Source organism: Vicugna pacos, chromosome 10, assembly GCF_048564905.1.
Source record: "Vicugna pacos chromosome 10, VicPac4, whole genome shotgun sequence".
NCBI classification, from domain to species: Eukaryota; Metazoa; Chordata; class Mammalia; order Artiodactyla; family Camelidae; genus Vicugna; species Vicugna pacos.
In genome coordinates this window covers 63,416,647-63,436,172 of record NC_132996.1, presented here as the reverse complement: position 1 = coordinate 63,436,172, position 19,526 = coordinate 63,416,647, and the positions used below count along the sequence as shown (strand labels likewise).

Here is a 19,526-nt window from a genome sequence, read left to right as displayed (position 1 = left end):
CCCCAGCACTGCTGCCTTCATGAAGCAGAGGTGAGCCTCGGGGCCGCAGCTGGGCAGCTGGGCACCCTACCCACCTCTGCCCACATGGTCGGCCAGCCCCTCATTTCTTCTTGGTCTTCACCAGCCCCTTCTGCACGAGGCTGCGGTACAGCTCCTGGATGTAGGTGTAGACACACTTGGAGTCAGGCACTGCCAGCCGCACCATGTCATCGACCTCTAGCAGCTGGGCGCAGTCAGCCAGCTTCCTGAGGGGCAGGATGGGGTGGGGGGTGGGGTGAAGAGCAGAGAGCCGCTATATGCCAGGTGCTTTATCAAGTGCTTGCCCTTGAATGGTCTCATTGACTCCACCCCTTTATCCTCAACAGGCAGAGGAGGAGCTCGAGCATTTTAGTGACCTGCCCAAGGTCAAAGTGAGCGACACAGCTGGGACTCAACGCCAGTCCTGCCTCATGCCTCTGGTCTCAGCTGTCCCGCTTGCTAAACCGCACGGGTGTAGCAGTAGGAGAAACCAGGGTCCTAGTGGAAATCCTCTGTTGAAGCTGAGACAGCTGGGCCGAAACCCAAGCCCAACTGGCCTGGGAGCCGGGGGAGGAGCACAGACTGGAGGATTTCGAAGAATGGGATGAGCTCCCTGCAACCAACACAGTGCTTTCGGCTCCTGGGTGGGGGCTGGGCTCCTCCAGCAGCAAAGCTGGTGGAGCCCCCTGGGCCCCCAGTGCTGGCTGTTCCATGGGAACCAGAGGAGAGCCCTAGAAGGGAGCCAGTGAAGTGTGATGGCTGCAGCAGGGCCCCCCCCCCTTCCTTTGCACTCTGAATCGTCACACCAAACCCTAAGGGATGTTCAGTCCCCTGCTGAGGGTCAGAGAGCTAGGAAGGAGGCAGATTTCACACTCAGCTCCTCCATCCCCACGCAGCCCCGACACATCCTGCCCTTTTCACGTCTGCTTGATGCCTCTTGTCGGCCCATCGTCATCACCCGATTATTCCCTCTGCCTTCCTGTGGCTCTGCTGGCTTGGAACCAAGGCAAGGCAGCTGTAGGAGGACAATGACCCGTGTGCCCACAGGCCAGGGACACTTTGTCAGGGCCGAGCCACGTGCCCTTCTGATGCCCTTAGAGCTCTCAGCCTGACTAGGAATTTCACTTTCAAATCCCAGTTCTGCCACGGCCATCTGGTTCAAACCTCACAAAACCTCTCTACTTATATCCAGGCTAGGATTGTCGTGAGAGTCAATGAGATGATCCAAGGAAAGTACTTAGAACACCTGGTACCTAATCACTCCCAATTCACGTGACTTGTCATCACTGTTAATGGTGTTCTGGACCCGCCAGCACCCCCACTGCAGGGCACGCACCCCATCCCTTGGCAGGATAATGTGAAACTGGAAGGGATCTTCTGGACCATCTGGTGGTTTCCAAATGGCATCCTTGATGCCCTAGGGCCCTGTAGACATACTTCAGGGACCATCTTGGCAAGGGAGTCTGGGCTCTGAGCTGGTGTGCTCCAGAAACCCCTCCCAACCTAAAAAGTTCTCCCTTAAATCTGTTTAATGTGCTGGGCATTCACTTAATATTTTGGAAAAAAATTTTTTGTTTTGCCAGTGGGGACACGCAGGCCCAGACAGGGGAAGATTGCAGCCCCAGGCTTCCCTGCAGGATGGTGGCCAGGCCAGGACTAGACCAGAGAGCTCAGCCTCCCAGACCAAGGTGCTGCTAACATCTCCAGCGACTTCTTTCCTGTTCTGGGGCTTTAGAAATGCACTCAGCCATCCATTCTGGGGCCTCAGAGATGCCCTCATTGGCCACAGCATCTGCATAGTCCGTCTCTACCAGGAGGCTCAGAAGCTACTCCCAGGCTAGAAAGGATGGGTCTCCCAGGCCTGAGCTCCTTGGGAGCCCTAAGGGGCCCGTGAGGGTGGGTTCAGGTCTTACCAGTAGATAGAGTTGGAGGCCTTTGGCTGAGGCTGGCTGTGGTAGGAGTGCCTCCCCCTCCCCCACCACCCAGCAGCCATGTCTTTGCCTCTCAGGTTCCCCCTTGGACCACACTGTTCCTCACATCCCTCCTGCCTGTCCAGTCCATCCCTTTCCCCATCCCACCCCACCCCTCAGCACCCAGCTGTGTGAGCCTCAGGAAGAAATCCCCCTCGAGGTCCCGCAGTGAGTAACAATTATCCTAACAACTGTGGTATCATTCATTATAATAGATAAACAGCAGCTAAGACTTTTTTGAAGTGTTGACATAGCTAGGCACTGTTAGAAGGACTTTACGTAATTATTTACTTAATTCTCACCGTAACCCTGCCAAAGAGGAAATGTCATGCCCATTTCATTTGTTTGTTTGAGATTTCTTTTGGGGAGTAATTAGGTTTAATTATGAAATTTTTTATTTAATGGAGGCACCCAGGATTGAACCCAGGACCTTGTGCATGCTAAACATGTGCTCTACCACTGAGCTACACCCTCCCCACTTTATGCCCATTTTGAAGATCAGAACATGGAGGCTCAGAAAGGTCAAGTAACCTGTCGAGGGTCACACCGTGAACAATGGCAGAGTCAGAATCTGACCTCAAGTCACTGCAAGCACCCTGTCTGAGACAGTGGGCCTGCCCCCCCTTACCCCTTACCCTGCCTGCATCTTCTTTATGGCACTTCTCCCTCGACATAATATTTCACGTGTACGTGTGTTTACAATCTGTCTCTCCGTTTAGAATGTGAGTCACAGGCAAGCAGGGGTTTTGCCAGTTTCACCCACTGCTATCTATGTCCCAGAACAGTTCCTGGCAATGAAAACACATTTGTTGGATGCACGAGTGTGTGGCCAGAGCCTCTACCTGAGCACCCCATACCTGATCCCCGTGAATCCGACACTTGCCGTCAGCATCCCTCGAGCTCCCACTACCTCTGCACCCACCGCCCCCCACCTTCACCCCCGGCGTGGCTCACTCTGCTGTGGAGAAGGCCAGGGTGAAGTTGTGCCGGCGGTTTGCGGGGTCCAGCTCAGCATAGTCAAAAGCGTCAGGGAAGAACTTGTGGATGAGGGCACAGAAGGCCATGCCACTGCTCCAACTGGACGAGAAGTTCTGGATGTCCACGTGCTGCAGGTGAGTGGGGCCCAGAAGCCTTTGTGAGCCTGGCCAGAAGGCCTGGACTTGGCCCCCTCTGGGCCTCCCTCCCTCTGGGCTTTGCACCACTCAGACAGCCCCGCACTGCTGCCCCAGGGATGGGTCCCCTGCTCCCTTGTGCACCTCATACTTCCTCGTCATGGCCCGGCACCACTCCAGAAGCATGTTCTTAACACCACCGATGGCGGCCCCGGCGGCCTTGGTGTTCCGGAACAGGGCCGTGGGGCCCGAGGCTGCCCTGTGCATGAGGGATGGAGACAGCCAGGCCGAGAGGTGAGAGGATCCCATCAGGGAGGAGACCCAGCCCCAGATGTCAGTCCTCCTACCCGGGCTGGGTCTGTTCCTACTGCCTTTCAGGCCTCCCCCACCCCTACCCTCCAAACAACCCAGCCCAGCCAGCTCCTCGCCCGCATCCTACCCCCCAAACTTGTCCACGATGGCTTTGCGGTTCTGCGCACGGGGCATCCGGGGCCGGGTAGGGGCTGACACCCTGCGCTCTGCTGCCTTCTCTTTCTTCTTCTCCTGGGAGGGAGGGGGCTCCACGGGACTCTGGGGCACATCGCTGGGCGAAGATTCACTGTGTGGGAAGGTTCAGAGATGTGTGAGAGCGGTTGGGACCAGCCCCTCCGGGGTACAGGGAGGAGGCAGGGGGCTGGCTGAGGTGGGGGGGTTTCCTATAGTCTCAAGAGGCAGACGATGCTGTGGCCCCCACTCTCGCCCACATTTCCTCTGTGCCCAGCATGGGGCGGGCTTCGGAAGAAGCAGTGAGGCTCAGTCTAACTCTGGGGAGCATGTGGTCTGGTGGGGTGTGTGGGCAGAACTAGGCACTGCTGTGGTCTGACCTAAGTTTGGATCCTGCCTTTGCCTCTTGTTTGCTGGGTAATCTTGGGACTGTCATGTCACTCCTCTGAGCCTCGGCTTCCTCATCTGTAAAATGGGGACAAGAATAGCTACCTGACAAGGCCGTTGTAAGGCCTGTGTGAGAAGGGGACGTGAGAGCCCCCAGCTGTGCTGGCCACGGGACTGCCTGAGTGCTCAGGGAACGTTCACCAGCTACCTTTGCCTAAGAAGCTGACATGGAGGTGAATTTCCATGTAAAGGAAGACTCTTCTAAAAACTCAAGCTGTGCAAAGGAAAGGCTCTTATTTTGTCCAGCCCCCACCAGGCACCAGGCACTGGGCCGCCTGCTTTATACACGTACAGCACTTGAGCCGCAAGAGAATCCCATGAGGTGGTGCAGTGGCTGTGGCCACTTCACAGGGGATGGGGGTGAAGGGATGCAGCCCAGGTCACACGGTGGCTAAGTGGCAGAGTCATCATCCACACTCAGGCTTTCTGCTCAGGCCCATATGGGTGATGCTGCCACGACGGAAGCGAGCTGAGAGCACCCATGAGGAGCCGGCAGGGGACCTGAGGAGGAGGCTTAGGTGGTGGGTAGGGGGCGGGCCAGCTGTGCCCCCCTCCTCTTTGCTCCCACACTCTGGCTCCTTCGGCTTTCTGGGCCCTGCGCTGGGGTAGGGGGCTGAAAACCATGATTCCTGGCACATCTCCAGAGCAGAGGCTGGGGAGACCCAGGCCCAGGGGGTGGTAGACTTTGAAGGGAGCAGGCAGTAGGGGGCATTTGATCTGGGGAGCTGTGGTTTGACATTACCTGGCTGAAGGACTGGTCTCCCCGGAAGCTGCAGCGTCTGGACTCAGCCCTTCTATGGGAAAGGAACAGGAGGGAGGGGAGCTGGGGCGACCCACACCGCGCTCCCCGCACGCCTTCTCTGGTGGCCCCTGCAGCATCCGTGGGCCCCTGGGCTGTCACTCACCTGGGCTGAGGCCGCTGCCCTCCTCCGTGGGGCTCTCAGGCCATTCGTCGGGGGAGCTGGGAAGCACTTCTGCCCCTTCCTCCGACTCTCCCTCCATGCCCTGGTCCTGCTCTTCATCGGGACCACCTGGCTCCTGGAACAAACATACTCTGTGTGGACTCGCAGTCACACAAGCACCTGTGCAAGGTTTTGTGAGGGCTTCAGAAAGATCTGGAAGGCAGCCTAGGGCCACAGTGCTGCATCCCCCACCCCAGGCTCTTGGCGTCAGTGGGAGGAAGACTGGACTTTCTCAAGGGCATAAAGCAGGGACAGGGCTTACCCCTGGGGGGCAGGGGACTCCTGAATGTTGTGGGGGCCTCCTCCCTCTTCTTTCTCACTCACCATCTCCTCCTTCACATCAACCTCCTGCAGTTCAGCTGTGGCCTCATCTTCCACTGCAGCCTTCTTCTGAGAGTCTGACTTGGCCTCTGGAGCACTGGCTTTCTCCTGGGCTTCAGCCTTGGCCTCCTCTTTCCCTTCAGCATCCTTGCCTCCAGCTTTGGCCTCCTCCTTCCCTTCGACCTCCCTGCCTCTGGCCTTGGCCTCCTGCTCCCCAGCAGCCTGCTTTGGCTCAGCCTTGGCTTCATCATTCATATCGCCTTTCTCCCTAGATTCAGGCTTGGTCTCTTTCTCATCAGCCTTCTGCTTCTCAGAGGCCAACATGGCCTCCTCTTTGCCCTCAGCCTCCTTGAATTCCAAGTTGGTCTCTCCTTTCTTGTCAGTCATCTCCTGAGGAGCCACGGTGGTCTCTTTCTTCCCATCATCCTCCTTTTGAAGTTCAACCTCTTCTTTGGATTCAACCTTGACCTCATCCAACCCATTTGCTTCCCCATGGAATTCAGCTGAAGTACTGTCCTCGGCTGGTGCCTGCTTTCCTGCCCCATCTGGAGGCCCCTCTTTGATGATCTTCTCATCTGGGCTTGTGGCCTCTTTCTCTGCAGAAGCTCCACCTCCCACCATCTCCGGGGCAACTGCGGTACCATCCTCAGGCTTCCCTTCCTTCTGCTCCATCTCTGGAAAGAGAAGACAAGCAGTCCTGGTCATGCCCCTCCCTGCAGCAGGTGAAGGCCCTGAAGTCTGGGGGCCTGCAGTTCAGTCCTGGGTCTCCCACTGCTCGGACATGTCACACAAGCCTCCACTTTCCCTCTGGCGAAATGAAGGGGTACAGCGTTGCTTCCTCCAAAGTAGGGTGTTGGACCAGCCACATTTACTTGATGTTGAATGATGTTCACCTAACAGCCCTCAGCAGGTTGTGACTTGGGCTTTAAAAAACACTGGATCACATAATGCCTCTTCAGTGATTTTGCCTCTTTTTGACGAAGCCTGTGAGGTGTTTACAACTTGATACTAGCATCCTGGACTCCTGTGGAGCAGTTGCTCCTCTCTCCCCTTTTTAATGGAGATAATTAACCTCAGGCTACAAGTCCAAATTCTCTAGATAGAATTTAATAATACTGTTTTGATTTCATTGTATTTATTTTTATAGTTACTTTCTATTTCTGGCCAGTGATAGTGAGTTTCCATGTCCAATAGTGATATAAAGTTTCTTTTAAAAATACATTTATTGAATTTAAAATAAGTTCATTCAAAGGCAGACATTCAGGAAAGCAGGATACAAAATACCTAAATCACGGAGGTGGTATAAAAATGCCTGGAATTTGGGAAACCCCAGGCCAGCTTGGTCTCTGGGTCTCTGCCAGTTCCGCCAGCCTGTGTGTGGTTCTCTGAAGAGCTGGACCTGGGCCTGGAAGAGTTTCTTTTGGTCAAGAACAGAAACATCCTCTCCTTAACTAACCTCTGCAGGGAAATCTGACCCTCCAACTGCGGGGGGTGGGGGTGGGGAGGAGAGAGAGACTACAACACTTTAACGTGAGGTTTCCTATTCAAGTACTGTATATACAGTTAGCTCTCTGTATCCGCGGCTTCTGCAGCTGTGGATTCAACCACAGATGGAAAATATTTGGGAAAAAAAATTCCAGAAAGTTTGAAAAAGCAAAACTTGAATTGGCTGCCACTTCAACTGTTTACATAGCGCTTACATTGTTACTAACAACTGTTTACATAGCATTTTCATTTTATTGGGTGTTAGAAGTAATCTAGAAATGATTTAAAGTGTAAAGGAAGATTGTGTAGGTTATATGCAAATATTACCCCAATTTATATAAGGGATCTGAGAATCCGCAGGTTTTGGAATCTGCAAGGGATCCCAGAATTATTCCCTGACAGGCACTGAGGGACGATTATACTGCATGACCTATAAAAACAGGTGGGTAGGGGGACAGGGCCAGCTCCTTCATCCTTCTGCCCTTCTTGGGTGTGTGTGGGGGGTCCTGTTTACAGAGAAAATAATCCCCAAATAGTGTTCAGGGTATGACTCAGGCAGTAAAAGAAGTAGACACTCCTGTCACTGGCTAAAAATACCTCCTGCTCTCTGCAGTGCCATCGTTCTGGGTACAGTACCCAGAGCACCTGGGTAACTGGGACAGAGGAGGGAACACAGGTGTACGAGGGACAGGGCCCTGTTCCTGCCACCCATTCAGGTCTTACTGCCCCCAGACTGGACTGCTGGGGTCCCTGGATTCGGTCCCCCACCATTTCCTAGGAAGCAGGCTGGGATTTTCAAAGATGCTCACGCTGCCCTCCCATTTCACCCCTCCCGCCAGAACCCCTTCATGGTTCAGCAGCTCCAGCAATGAATTGAAGTTGGAAACAAATGAGCCTGGGAGATAGAATACACATCAACAGGGAGCCAGGCGCCGGCCTTGACCCCCATCTCCTGTCACCCACTCTGAGACCTGAGCATGTCTCTCTGCCTCTCTGGAGAGAGCCTCAGTTTCCAATGCAGTGACAGAATTGATCTCCATCAGGTTTTCAAACTGTGTTCAGTAGAAAACAAGGGTCTCCTAAGATACTAACATGGGCTGGGGGTGGGGGTCAGGGGAGAAGTATTCTCTGGCTGAGGTTCCAGAAACAGCCTACTGTTAACCCTTTTAGAGACGTATACCATCATTAGCGCTTAAATCGATTCCAGACACCCCACAGGACATAAACCTTAACTTCTGTCAGCTTTATTTATCTCACTTTCCTCCAAACCTATTTGGTCATGGATTTTTTTTCTTGCTTTGTTTTCTTTTCCCTGAGATGCACATACCACCCTCTTGAGCAATGCCACCTTTAGCAGCAGGAAGTGTGGCAAATGCTGGTCTACGTGAGCCGCACAACCCGTTCCTGCCCTGCGCTCCAGTTTGGCAGGTGGTCTGGAGCAGCGGTGAAAATCCTTGATTCTGCAGCTTCCCACGAGGGGCTCCCAGCTCCCACTGTTCATTACTCCCACTGTGACCTTGAGCGAGCTGCTTACCCTCTCTGTGTTTTGATTTATGGAGATAAAAATAGGTCTCACCTCATAAGGATGGTAGAGGGTTAAGGAAGCCAATGCATAGGAAGTACTTTGAGATGTGCCTGGCACAGAGGGCTTGCTCAGTGTACATCAGCTGGTCCGGTGGATGTTGGCCTCTGTCCAGCCCTGTGCCAGATTAAGGTCCTGACCTAGCCAGGAGGGCATTTAGTTGGTAAGATGAGGCAAAGAGAACTGAACACCAGAAAGATGATAACCAGCCCTTTTAATTTTTTATTTTTATTTCTTAATTTTTTACATTTTTTGGGGGAGGGGTAATTAGATTTATTTATTTACTTAACGGAGGTACTGGGGATTGAACCCAGGACCTCATACATGCTAAACATGCAGTCTACCAATTGAGCTGTAGCCTTCCCACCCATAACAAGCCCTTTTTATGCCTCAAGGCATGGAAGTCATTGGCTGAGACATAGCTGAGTGTTCAGCCACATGCTACACTCTCAGGGTGGAGGGGAAAGGCAGACAGACGCACAGGGACACCTCAGCCGTCCTGCGTTCCTCACCTCAGCTTTCCACCCTCCAGGCTCGTCATAAATAGATGAGGAGTGAAGAAGCTCAGGACGCTGAGACACCAGGATAACACCAGCCACGCCGGCACGAACAGCGCTGTAGTAGCCCTTTACAGCCTGCACCGCAGTGCCCTACTTTCCTCCCCTAGTTCCTTGTTCTAACCCTTCAGAAGAAGTCTTATTGCCCCCATTTTACAGATTAGGAATTTGAGGCTCCAGGAGTTGAAGTCCTTTGACTTAAAATCACAGGACAATGAAATGGCCAAACCGTACTTAGAAGCCAGGTCTCCTGATAACTGGTCCAGGGCCAGTGCCAGAGACGTTGCCCCCACCAGCCCCTCAGCCAGTGTCCCTTCAAAGGCTCCAGGCCAGGGGGAGGGGCAGCCCACAGGTGGGGAGGGCACTGGACATGGCTGAGGAGCGTGGCTCTCTCTTCTAAGTGCACAGTAGGCCCGCCCCTTCCCCAGGAAGCCTCCGTTCCATCCCTGTTTTGTGTCCACCTCAGAGAGCTCCCCTCTCCCTCTTCCTGTTTTTCTTGGCAGACCAGAAGGAAAAGTACCCAGGAGCTTGAGCTCCAAGCTCCACATAGAATAGACGACACTTGGTGGTTCTGCTCATACCTCCACAACCCTCTGCCACCCCATCTGTCTTCTGAAGGTCCTGAGGCTTCCGCCATCCCCCACCCCAGCCAGGAACCCTCCCTTGGAGACACCACTCTCCGCTGCTTGGAGACCCTGCCTCCCACCCCAACTGCACGAGGCCCTCTCTACCACTGTCAGGGCCTCATGGCTGGCCACCTGCAGGCTACTCCATGGATGATCTCAAGATTTCCAGCACCCCAGGGCTGAGTCCCCAACCTCTAGCTTCAAAAAAAGTTGACATAGTGGTGGCGAGAGTTAGAAAAGAGCCTGGATTTCTCCAACTGTGGGGCCCAGCTTAGAGGCTCCAGCCCTTGGAAGATGGGAGAGGGGTTGGAAGACGGAGAGGGGCGCTTAGAAAGGGGCCCGAGGCTTCTCCTACCTGTAGAGTCTCTGCCTGGGGGCTTGGGAGCTGTCTCCTTCCTCTGGCTGAGTGGCCTCACTCCCAGGCTGTCTTTAAGCCCCAGTGGCTTCTAGCCCCCAGCTCTTCAGTCCCCGCCCCCACCTTCACCTTCCCCCACCTTCTACCCTACCCCACCCCCACTTGAAGAGCCTTGGGCTGCAGACGAGCATTGTTTACTGCCCTGTTGGTACAACACTTTCCCCTGGACTGGAAGGCTCAGATTTCCTGTGGAGCCCTGACAGGTGGCACCTTTCAATCACAGCCAGTCCCTCCCCCCTGACCCTGGCAGTATCCACCCTGTGCTCATCTTCCTTTCCGATGTACTCGCCTGGCCCTGGCCACCCGGAGAACCATCCGCAGGCCCATGTGGAGCATGGTCACCAGCTGTCTGGTCTCCCCTGTCCATCCAGAGCCCAGGCTAGGACTCCTCTGCACGCCCCCGACCCCTCCACACACCATCTTCCTCTAAATAGCCCGTTTTATTCTTCCTCAGACTAACACAGCTGCAGAAGGGTGGGCTAAGGAAGGGGTGAACGGGACAGCTGCCGAGGTGGGGGTGTGTCTCAGGGCTCCCGGAGGGCAGAGATTTGGAGCGGGAGGGGCAGAGGGGAGAAGAGTGATGGCCCAAGCTGCTGGATCCCTGGGCTTAGAGTCTAGAAAGTGCAAAATTGAGCTCTATTTTGAGCAGAAGGGACTGGTCCATGGTAGGCTATGAACACATTTTTGTACTGAATTGAGATTTTGCTTAGAAAAGCAAAACATCTTTACCTTCTCTTAGGTACCCTGTGATCTAAGAAAGGCACTGCTTTTGCAGAATGTGTGCAGGGGGGTACCTCATCGCTTACAAAGCATGTGACTCCTCCCCCACCACCACCTCAGTCACGCTGGCCTCCTTCCTGTTCCTTCAGTAAATCGATTCTTTTTCATACTCAGGACTGTCATTCTTTGCTTCTGCTCCTTGCAAGATGCTTCTTTCTCATTCTTCTGCTCTCAGCTCAAATTTCATTTCCTTGGAGAGGTCTCCTAGGACCTTCAGTTCCTCTCCACTGCTTCAGCCTATTGCATTTTCTTCTTACATAATATGCATTGGAATCCAGAATTACCTTATTTACTTCCTCATTATCTGACTTTCTCTCTAGACACTAAGCTCCATGAGGGCAGGGACTTTCTCATGCTTGTGCTGTACGCCTAGGCCTAGCAAATTGCCTGGGTCATGCTGAATGCTTGATAAATAGATATCGAATAAATAATTTAATTAGTTAACAGAAATATGGAATGAGAACTTGGGGGCTTATGCCTGGGATGATCGAAGACCAGGTTTGGGTACCAGTGGTTGAACAGTGCAATACTGTTGGTTGCCCGCTGTCCCTAGTGTTAAGACGTCTATAATTTTGATGGCACAAAAGTGGCATCGTTGAAAAAAGGTTTTATCTGTTAGAGATACAATTAGATGAAGAAAATATGGCTAAATGCTGACAGTTGTTAAATCCTGGTGATGGGTGTTTAGTAGTATGTGGACGTTCAATATACCGTGCTCTCCACTTTTCTGTATGTTTGAAATTTCCCCAAATAAATAAAAGTCTAAAAAAAAGAGAACAATGATTTCTTTTTATTGCACATCTGCCATGGACTAGGTGCTTTAAGTACATTATCTTTTTTGTTTGGGTTTTTTGTGGGGTTTTTTTCGGTAATGATTTGATTAAACTTTTAATTTTGAAATAATGATAAGTTTACAGGAAGTTACATAAATAGTACAGAGAGGGTACTGAAGGTTAAGTTTTATTTAAGATTTATCCACCGAAAGCTAAATCTAACATAACTATATGCAATACCAAAGCCAGGAAGTTGGCATTGGTACAATGGTGTGAATAGTTCTATGACAGCTCAGATTTGTATAAACACCTCCATGCACAATCAGGACACAGAACCATTTCATCAACACAAAGATCTCCCTTGTGCTACTCCCTTAGGCACACCTCCCTACCTCCCCCCACCAACTCTGACCCTAGGCAACCATTAATCCCTTTTCCCATCTCTATAATTTTGTCATTTTGAGAACATTATTTAAATGGAGACACACAGTATGTAACCTTCCAAAATACCGAATAAAAATCCCATCTAGGAAGCCAATTCCTCTTGTTAAGAACCCATCTCCTTCTTTCATGCAATTTCGTAATATTCCACAATATGCTGACTATATTTTCAAAAGCAAAAACATACGTACAATAATATTCATAGCAGCATTATTATAATAGCCCAAACCTAGAAACAACCCAAAAGTCCATCAACAGGAGAACAGATAAATGACTTCTGGCTTATTTATAAAAGCACTAGACAGCAATAAAAAAGAAGGAATAACAGAAATGCATGACAATATGGACTAAATCTTAAAGACACTGCATTGAGCTAAAGAACACACACAAAGTCATTCACAAAACAGAAAATACTGTGTAATTACATTTAGCTCAAGTTCAAGAGTAGGCAGAACTAACTGGTGCTGACGGAAGTCAAGAATAGTGGTTAACTGCAGGAGAAGGGGTATTAACTGGGAAGGGACATGAGATACCTTTTTAGGGTGCTGGAAGTATTTTGTATCTTAATCTGAGTGATGGTCATAAAATATTTATTTAAAAGCTAAGCTTAATATTGTGTATTTTACTTTATTGTCTGAATGTCATACCTCAATTTAAAAATATCTGGGCCAGGGTTTGACAAAATATTTGAGTCCTTAGAGCAGTAATGAGGCCCAGTGTTTAAAATCGGGATTTTCGTAGGGAAGTATACGGTGACCAACCATATAAAGCATCCAGCCCACCTTCTCCAATGGGCAGCGTACCCTTGCTTGATTAATTTGCATCTTCTAAATTTCATTTACTGGGAAATCCCTTGAAAAATCCAGTAGTTGAGGTGGGTTCTTTTCATTGGTGGCAGGTGGGGAGACAGAGGAATACACTGTCTTGAAAGATGAGTTCACAAGCACTCTCTCCTCTCTCACCGAAACGTGCTAGGTTAGCTCTGGTGGCAGCCACAACTGTTCCTATGCCTCTCCTTGTGGCCCAGGGCATCTAACAGAAGTTGAATGAAACCTACTGTACACTTGACGCATCTTTCTGCAGGCAGGAAACGTGCCTCCCTTGTTTATGAAACCTCAGAGAAAGCTTAGTGACCGACACACAGCTGTATTCACACAGAGGCCCTCGGAGCGCTGGTTCTCAAACTTGGCTGCACATAGGAATCACCCGGGGAATTTTCAAATTTACTGATGCCTGGGTCATACTCCCAGGAATTCTGATTTAATTGGTATGAAGTGAGGCCTGGGCATCAAAATTTTTTTTTAAGCGTCTTAAGTGATCTTAAGTGCAGCACAGACTGAGTGAGAACTGCTGTTTGGGGGCGTTCTTCATTCTCCGCGCCTGGTTCGAGCTCAAGCCTCAGCTGTCCGGGGCGGGAGCGAGCCTCACGGAGCTCCGAGGTCCTGCCCCTCCTACAGAACCAAAAAAGTCAAACCGCTCCGTGACACCCCTGGGGATTTGGAGGCGAACCAGGCTGCAGGCGCTCTGCGCCTCGCCCAAGACTCTATGATACTTTGGCATCCTCTCTAGCACTTGAGAAACGCCTTAGCCTTCAGCCAGGGCCGGCAGCTCCCTCTCTATGGTAGCGGAGTTCCCAGCGCCGCCTCGTTGGTGCTTCATTCCGGAAGCGAGTACGGGTCAGAGAAGAGGCGGGACTTCCCTCCCGGAAGTGACCCACGTGCTTCCGCCTTATCCTACCTGGGTACCCGGTAAGTTTGTAATGTTTGCCTGAAGCTGGGGACAGCGGGGGCATTGTGACAGGCCCGAGGCCGTGGTGAGTGACCTCTGACCTCAAGGTGACCCTGATGATGGAGCTGCCATTTCAGGTGTAGTCCTGGGTGGGGGGCCGGGCGCCTTAATTCCGCGTATGATCGCATTCTTAGGGCCCAGCAGGCTCATACCGGCGGTTTAGAGTGTTAACGTCCGGTCTCCCCATCTTCTCCTGGATAGAGGTGACTTCTAGGGATTGGGCGTCAGGGTTCTGGGGCTTGATTTCCAGGATTTCCAGCCCCGCCAATGATATGCTCTGTGACCTTGGGCTAGGCAATATCCCCTTTCGGGGCCTCGGTTTCCAGAGCTGTGAAATGGGGCGGTTGAACTCATTGAGGTCAGTAGCACCTGCTGATCTGCTGCCCTCTGATTCCTTTGCATCCTTCCGCCCCTGGGATGGAAAAGTGAACGGGAGAAGTGGGTGCTGACCGTGATATCTGCCCCCAGGATTAGGAGGCAGAAGGAGATCTCTTACACGGTGCAGGGCTGAGATGGACCCACTCAGGGCCCAGCAGCTGGCGGCAGAGCTGGAGGTAGAGATGATGGCTGATATGTACAACAGGTAAGAGCTGACCCTGCACTACCTTGTACCCAGGTGGATGACTTTGGAAAATTTTTTTCCTCAATCTAGAGGAACCTGACGTCTATGCTTACCCTTCCCGCACCCACCTCACCCTTGCCCCTCTCCCCCATTATTAAGAGCTAATGCAGATGCAGTAAGGAGTCACTAAAAGGAATTGGGCATTTAGATTGGGATGGAATTGGTGATGAAAGAGCCCAGCTGGAAGAGAAGGTCTAGTCCACGCTCTGGTGGCTCTAGTTAGTTTCCAGGAATAGTTGAGCATTTGTCTCTTGACAAATAGCACATAGCACACATAGTAGTTAACATTTCGTAAGCTCTTAGTCTATCTCAGACACATGTTGATCACTACATGCATTCTTTTTTTTTTTTAATCTCCACTGGGTTAATTTAATTTGTCCCATGTTAAGGTGAGGACATTAAGGCTTCTAGCAGTTAAATAACTTACTCAGAGTCCACAGCTGGTCAGTAACAATGTCGGGACCAGTACCTCGGTCTAATTCCTAACTAGTGCCCATAACCATTGGACAAATTTAGGAACAATTCGTAGCTGTACCAATCACCACTACTATGGCCTTGGGCGAGTTACTTGGACTGTTTGACTGGTATGTTCCTCATCTATAAAATGGAGTTGATAATAGTACCTTCCTCATTGAGCCATTATAAATATTAAAGGTAAAAATATATGACAAGCTCTTAGCATCAAGCCCAGCATCTAGGAATAAACAGCCAGCAAATATTTGCTATTTTTATTGGCTTAAGCTCTGTGGTATCCTCCCTTGATCAGTTGGCTTATCTTGGAGGCCATGTATTAGAATAGTTTTTAAATGTCGGCTGTGAAGTCAGACTAGCCAGGTTCATAGCCCAGCTTTATGTGATCCTGAGGGTGTCTGTGCCTTAATGTCCTTATCTGTAAAAGAGGGAATAATGCTAAACCTCATAGGGGTTATCATAATGACTGCATGATAGAATCCGTGATGTCTGGAACATAGCCAGCATTCAACTAATGGTTCCTGTTTGATTAGTCATAAACATGGGCTTAGACAAGGTTCTTACTCTCAAGGACTTTCCAAGACGGTGGAGGTGCAAACTGAGGATTTACACAGCCTTCTTGAAAAGTGAAATCATTATAGCAGGGCGGGAATGGTTAAGAGTTCCTCGGCCACAGGATGCTGCTGACCCAACCTTGCCCTTCCTTCTTCCTAGAATGACCAGTGCCTGCCACCGGAAGTGTGTGCCTCCCCACTACAAGGAAGCAGAACTGTCCAAGGGCGAGTCTGTGTGCTTGGACCGCTGTGTCTCTAAGTACCTGGACATTCATGAGCGAATGGGCAAAAAGTTGACAGAGCTGTCCATGCAGGATGAAGAGCTGATGAAGAGGGTGCAGCAGGGCTCTGGGCCTGCGTGAGGCCCCAGACAGGGCACCCCCCGAGGCGCACCCTGTCCCCTCCCACTTGTCTAATAAAATTGCCCCCACTGGGTGTCATTACTGTGAAGACTGCCGGGCCTAGGCTCTTTCTGGAGAGTCTCTGGGAGCCTGGAGTATGACAGAGCTCTTTTCAGGTCGGAGAAGGGGTAGCTGTCACACGAGAATGTGACTCTGTGTGTGTGTATATACATATATATATTAAAACCAGCTTGTTGACACCTACAGTGTACAAAGCAGCATGCCTGGCACTCGGGAGTAGACACAGCCTCTTCCAGCAGAGGGAGTCTTGAGGTAGTGTTTAAAAGCTTAGACTGGTACAATGGCCTAAGTTACACCTCAGGTCCGCCACTTGCTGTGGGACCCAGGACAGGACACGTTAGACACTTCAGTGCATGGATTCCTCACCTGTAAAATCAGGAGAAATCATAGGGCAGTTGAGAAGATCAAATGAGTTAGTGTGAGTAAGTCATTTAGAATAATGCCACAACCACTTGGTTCTAAATAGCAATGTCAAACCGTACGAAGTGACCCAGCTTCACATGTGATGTGTGTGATCCAGGGATGGGACTAGGTGATAACCACTGCCATTCAGAGTTCACCTGGTTCGGGGACTGTGTGCCTCACTCTTCATAGGGTTTCTGATCTGATGCACCCAGCTGGCTAAAGATCCCGTTAGGATATGGGCTCAGAGAGGTGCTTGCCTGCTGGAGGTCGCAGGAATGGAGGCCAGGACTGACTGCTGCACATGCTGTTCACGGAGGAGAGGTTGCATCTAATTCCCATCCTGAGGGGTGCTCTTGGAGAACTTCGCAGCTATTGAAATGTGTGGGTCACTCTCGGTAGAATTTTGTGTGACACCAGTGCCACCACAGTAGCAGTGCCTTCACAAATACAGGAGACAGTAGACACATTGATTTTCAGGCTTAGAAGTACTGGTTCAAGTCAGACTACCTGGGGTCAAATTTTCTTGCTGTGTGATCCTGAGTGAGGCGTTCAACTACTCTGTGTCTCAGTTACCCCATCTACAAAGTGGTAATAAATGTACCTACTTCATTGAGTGGTTGTGAAAATTACATGTATTAATAACTAAGACACTTAGGAAACTGCCTAGCTCATCCATGTTAAATACTTAATAATGTTAGCTCTTTAAAAAAAAATTGCTAACTGATGTAAGGAGACACCAGGTAGACCCCAAGAAAACTTCAAAACCGTTGCCTGAGGAGTGGCCAGAGAGCCTGCTCCTTTCTAGGTGTTGAAGTGCCATTTTGGGTCAACAGATGGCGCTGTCTGCTCACGGGATCAGCACTGCTGTGAGCGGTTTTACAAATGGGTATTCTTTGCCTATTTGTGGCCGTTATGCTAGAAGAGGAGAGTGATGAGGAAAATAGATATTGTACCTGCCCTCAGGTTTCGCAAGGAACATCGAAAGTTCTCTGATAGCGCATTGACGGAATGTCTAGAAGGGGTGGCAGGAGTGGAGAGAAGAGGTTCCAGCTGGAGAGAGCACTCGCAAAATATTTGAAGCAGCAGAAAGTGTGGAGCATTCAAGAAACAAATCTTCAGTGTGCCTGGAGCCGAGGGAAGGTCGTGGTGAGAAATGAGACTCGAGGGCTGGGCAGGTGCAGCTGCCATGAACCTGACGGACTGCGTTAAAAAGTTTTGAATTTTCTCCTAAGGGCATCAGCAAACTGCTGAAGGGTGTCAACCCTGGCAGTGAAAATGACAGATCTGCATCTTCAGGGCTCCCTCTAGCTGCCAGCAAGGTGCACAGTGGTAAATGATGATTTAATGGATTCAGGGGAGACACACCAGGGAGCCAGTGAGGAAACAAGGGGGATGATGTGAGTAAGAATAGCCATTGAGTTGCTATATTGCACTAATAAGTATTTTGTTTCAGTTAAATCTTATAACAACTCTGAGGCAGGTAGGATTACTCTCATTTTATAGACGAAGAAGCTGAGGCTCTGGAAAGTTAGTAACTTGCTGATAATCTTACAACAAGCAAGTGGCAGAGCTAGGATTCCAACTTATTCTGACACCAGAGCCCACTTTTACCCACTCCCCTAGGATTGGAGGTGGGGAATGCTCCCTAATGAGATATATAGGAGCAAAGTCAGTGAAATCTGACATCAACATATTACTGGCCTGCTACATGCAGACAGTTAGAGAAAGTGTGCGGGGTGAGTTAGCTAGGTCCCTGCCCTCAGTGAACCAGGAGGGGCGGTGGGGGGAGCGGGAGGGTGGGAACAGGAGAGAGAGCACAACATGTAAAAGGGTAGTGGAATAGGTTAGGCCTTTCCTTCCAAAGAGAAGAGTCAAAAACTTAATCCTCAAATGTGTGCTAGCTAGATTATCACAGTTTGAAAAACCAGGAAATGCCTCGTAGAAATCTGGCTTCTTCTGAAAAGTTAGAAGACCCGACAAGTCAATCTACATTCCCGCGTGGCAGCACTCTGCTGGACAGTGGGCAGAGGCTCAGCTGTGCGCCAAACCTCCCACCACGGTTTCCTCCCAGGGCATCGTCTTGACCTGTAGGCATTTGTTTTTGCTTTTGTTTGGGGGGTAGGGGGTCATTAGGTTTATTTATTCATTTATGGAGGTACTGGGGATTGAACCCAGGACCTCAGGCATTTGCTAAGCATGCGCTCTACCACTGAGCTACAGGTTTGGTCCACGCATTCTGCTCTGGGTTTTCAGATGAGCTGGATGCTGTATGAGAAAACCTGTTGTCAATGTCCTGGAGTGGGCAGCCTCTAAGATGGCCCCTAAGGACCCTGCCTGCTGCTGTCCATCCCTATTCATTCCTAGTGTAATCTCCTTCCCCTAAGTGTGCGCTCCATCTAGAGAGAGACTTGCTTCAACAAGTGGAGCACGGCAAAAATGACGGGATGCCACTTCCAAGGTCAAGTACGAAAGATTGTAATGGACATCGTGTTAGTGTGTTCTCTCTCTCTTTCTTCCCCTCTCCTCTTGCTTGCAAACTCTGACGATGCAGGCTTCCATGTTGTGAGCCGCCCTATGAAGAGGCCACGTGGTGGGGAACTGAGTGTAGCTTCCAGCCCACAGTCAGGGAACTGAATCCTCTTGGTGACCGCATGAGTGAGCTGGGAAGCAGATCCTTCTCCAGTGGAGCTTTCAGATGACTGCAGCCCCCTGGCCAACACCTTGTAGTCTTGTGAGAGACCCTGAAGCAGATGACCAAAGTAAACTGCATCCTGACTCCCAGCCTAGAGAAACTGAGATAATAAATGCTGTCTTCAGCCCTTACGTTTTAGGGTACTTTGTTGAGCAGCAATAGATAACCACTATACAGACAGTCCTCATGACTCTTACAATTGTCAGAGACTGTGTTTGGTCATTCTGCACCTACCCCTAGAAAGGGCCAGGCAGCATTCCAGGCATCTGGGGCACACTAATGAAAATCCTTGCTCTCTTGGAACTTAAATTCTAAGGTAATGGTTTTGCATACACACCTGGGTTGGCAGTGCTGTTTTAAAGGAAAGACTACTTCAGGTTCTGGGAAAAGGTTCTTAACATTTCAGGTCTCGGACCCCTTTGAAACACCAACAAAAGCCGCAGACTGACTCTTCAGAAAAATCGTACATGCACAGAGAAGTCTGCACTCAACTTCAGGGATTTTCATAAGAATTCTTGTGGGCTGACCTGAGAGGAGTCTTGTGAAAAGCATTGTTTTAAATGCTGAGATTGGGGGAGGGTATAGCTCAAGTGCTAGAGT

General features: G+C 50.6%; 2 protein-coding genes across 6 annotated transcripts; one reads left to right on the top strand and one right to left on the bottom strand.

Annotated features, from left to right (window-relative positions):
* Window positions 1–100: 100 nt before the first annotated feature.
* SMTNL1 (smoothelin like 1) lies at window positions 101–6,136 on the bottom strand. The gene is made up of 7 exons (XM_072970833.1): window positions 5,317–6,136; window positions 4,936–5,068; window positions 4,773–4,824; window positions 3,540–3,698; window positions 3,245–3,359; window positions 2,943–3,094; window positions 101–245 (listed from the first exon to the last, which is right to left on the bottom strand). Exons 1-7 carry the CDS (start codon window positions 6,016–6,018, stop codon window positions 101–103), a joined length of 1,458 nt encoding a protein of 485 aa, XP_072826934.1. The 5' UTR covers window positions 6,019–6,136.
* A 7,459-nt stretch (window positions 6,137–13,595) lies between these two features.
* TIMM10 (translocase of inner mitochondrial membrane 10) lies at window positions 13,596–15,857 on the top strand. Of its 5 annotated transcripts, none has more exons than XM_006214060.4 (3): window positions 13,596–13,720; window positions 14,229–14,343; window positions 15,568–15,857. In XM_006214060.4, exons 2-3 carry the CDS (start codon window positions 14,273–14,275, stop codon window positions 15,767–15,769), a joined length of 273 nt encoding a protein of 90 aa, XP_006214122.1. In that variant the 5' UTR covers window positions 13,596–13,720; window positions 14,229–14,272; the 3' UTR covers window positions 15,770–15,857. The 5 variants fall into 5 exon arrangements, with proteins under 5 accessions (XP_006214122.1, XP_015103293.1, XP_015103294.1 ...); XM_015247807.3 differs by having other exon boundaries at window positions 13,669–13,785; XM_015247808.3 differs by having other exon boundaries at window positions 13,711–13,837.
* The last annotated feature ends 3,669 nt before the right edge of the window (window positions 15,858–19,526 follow it).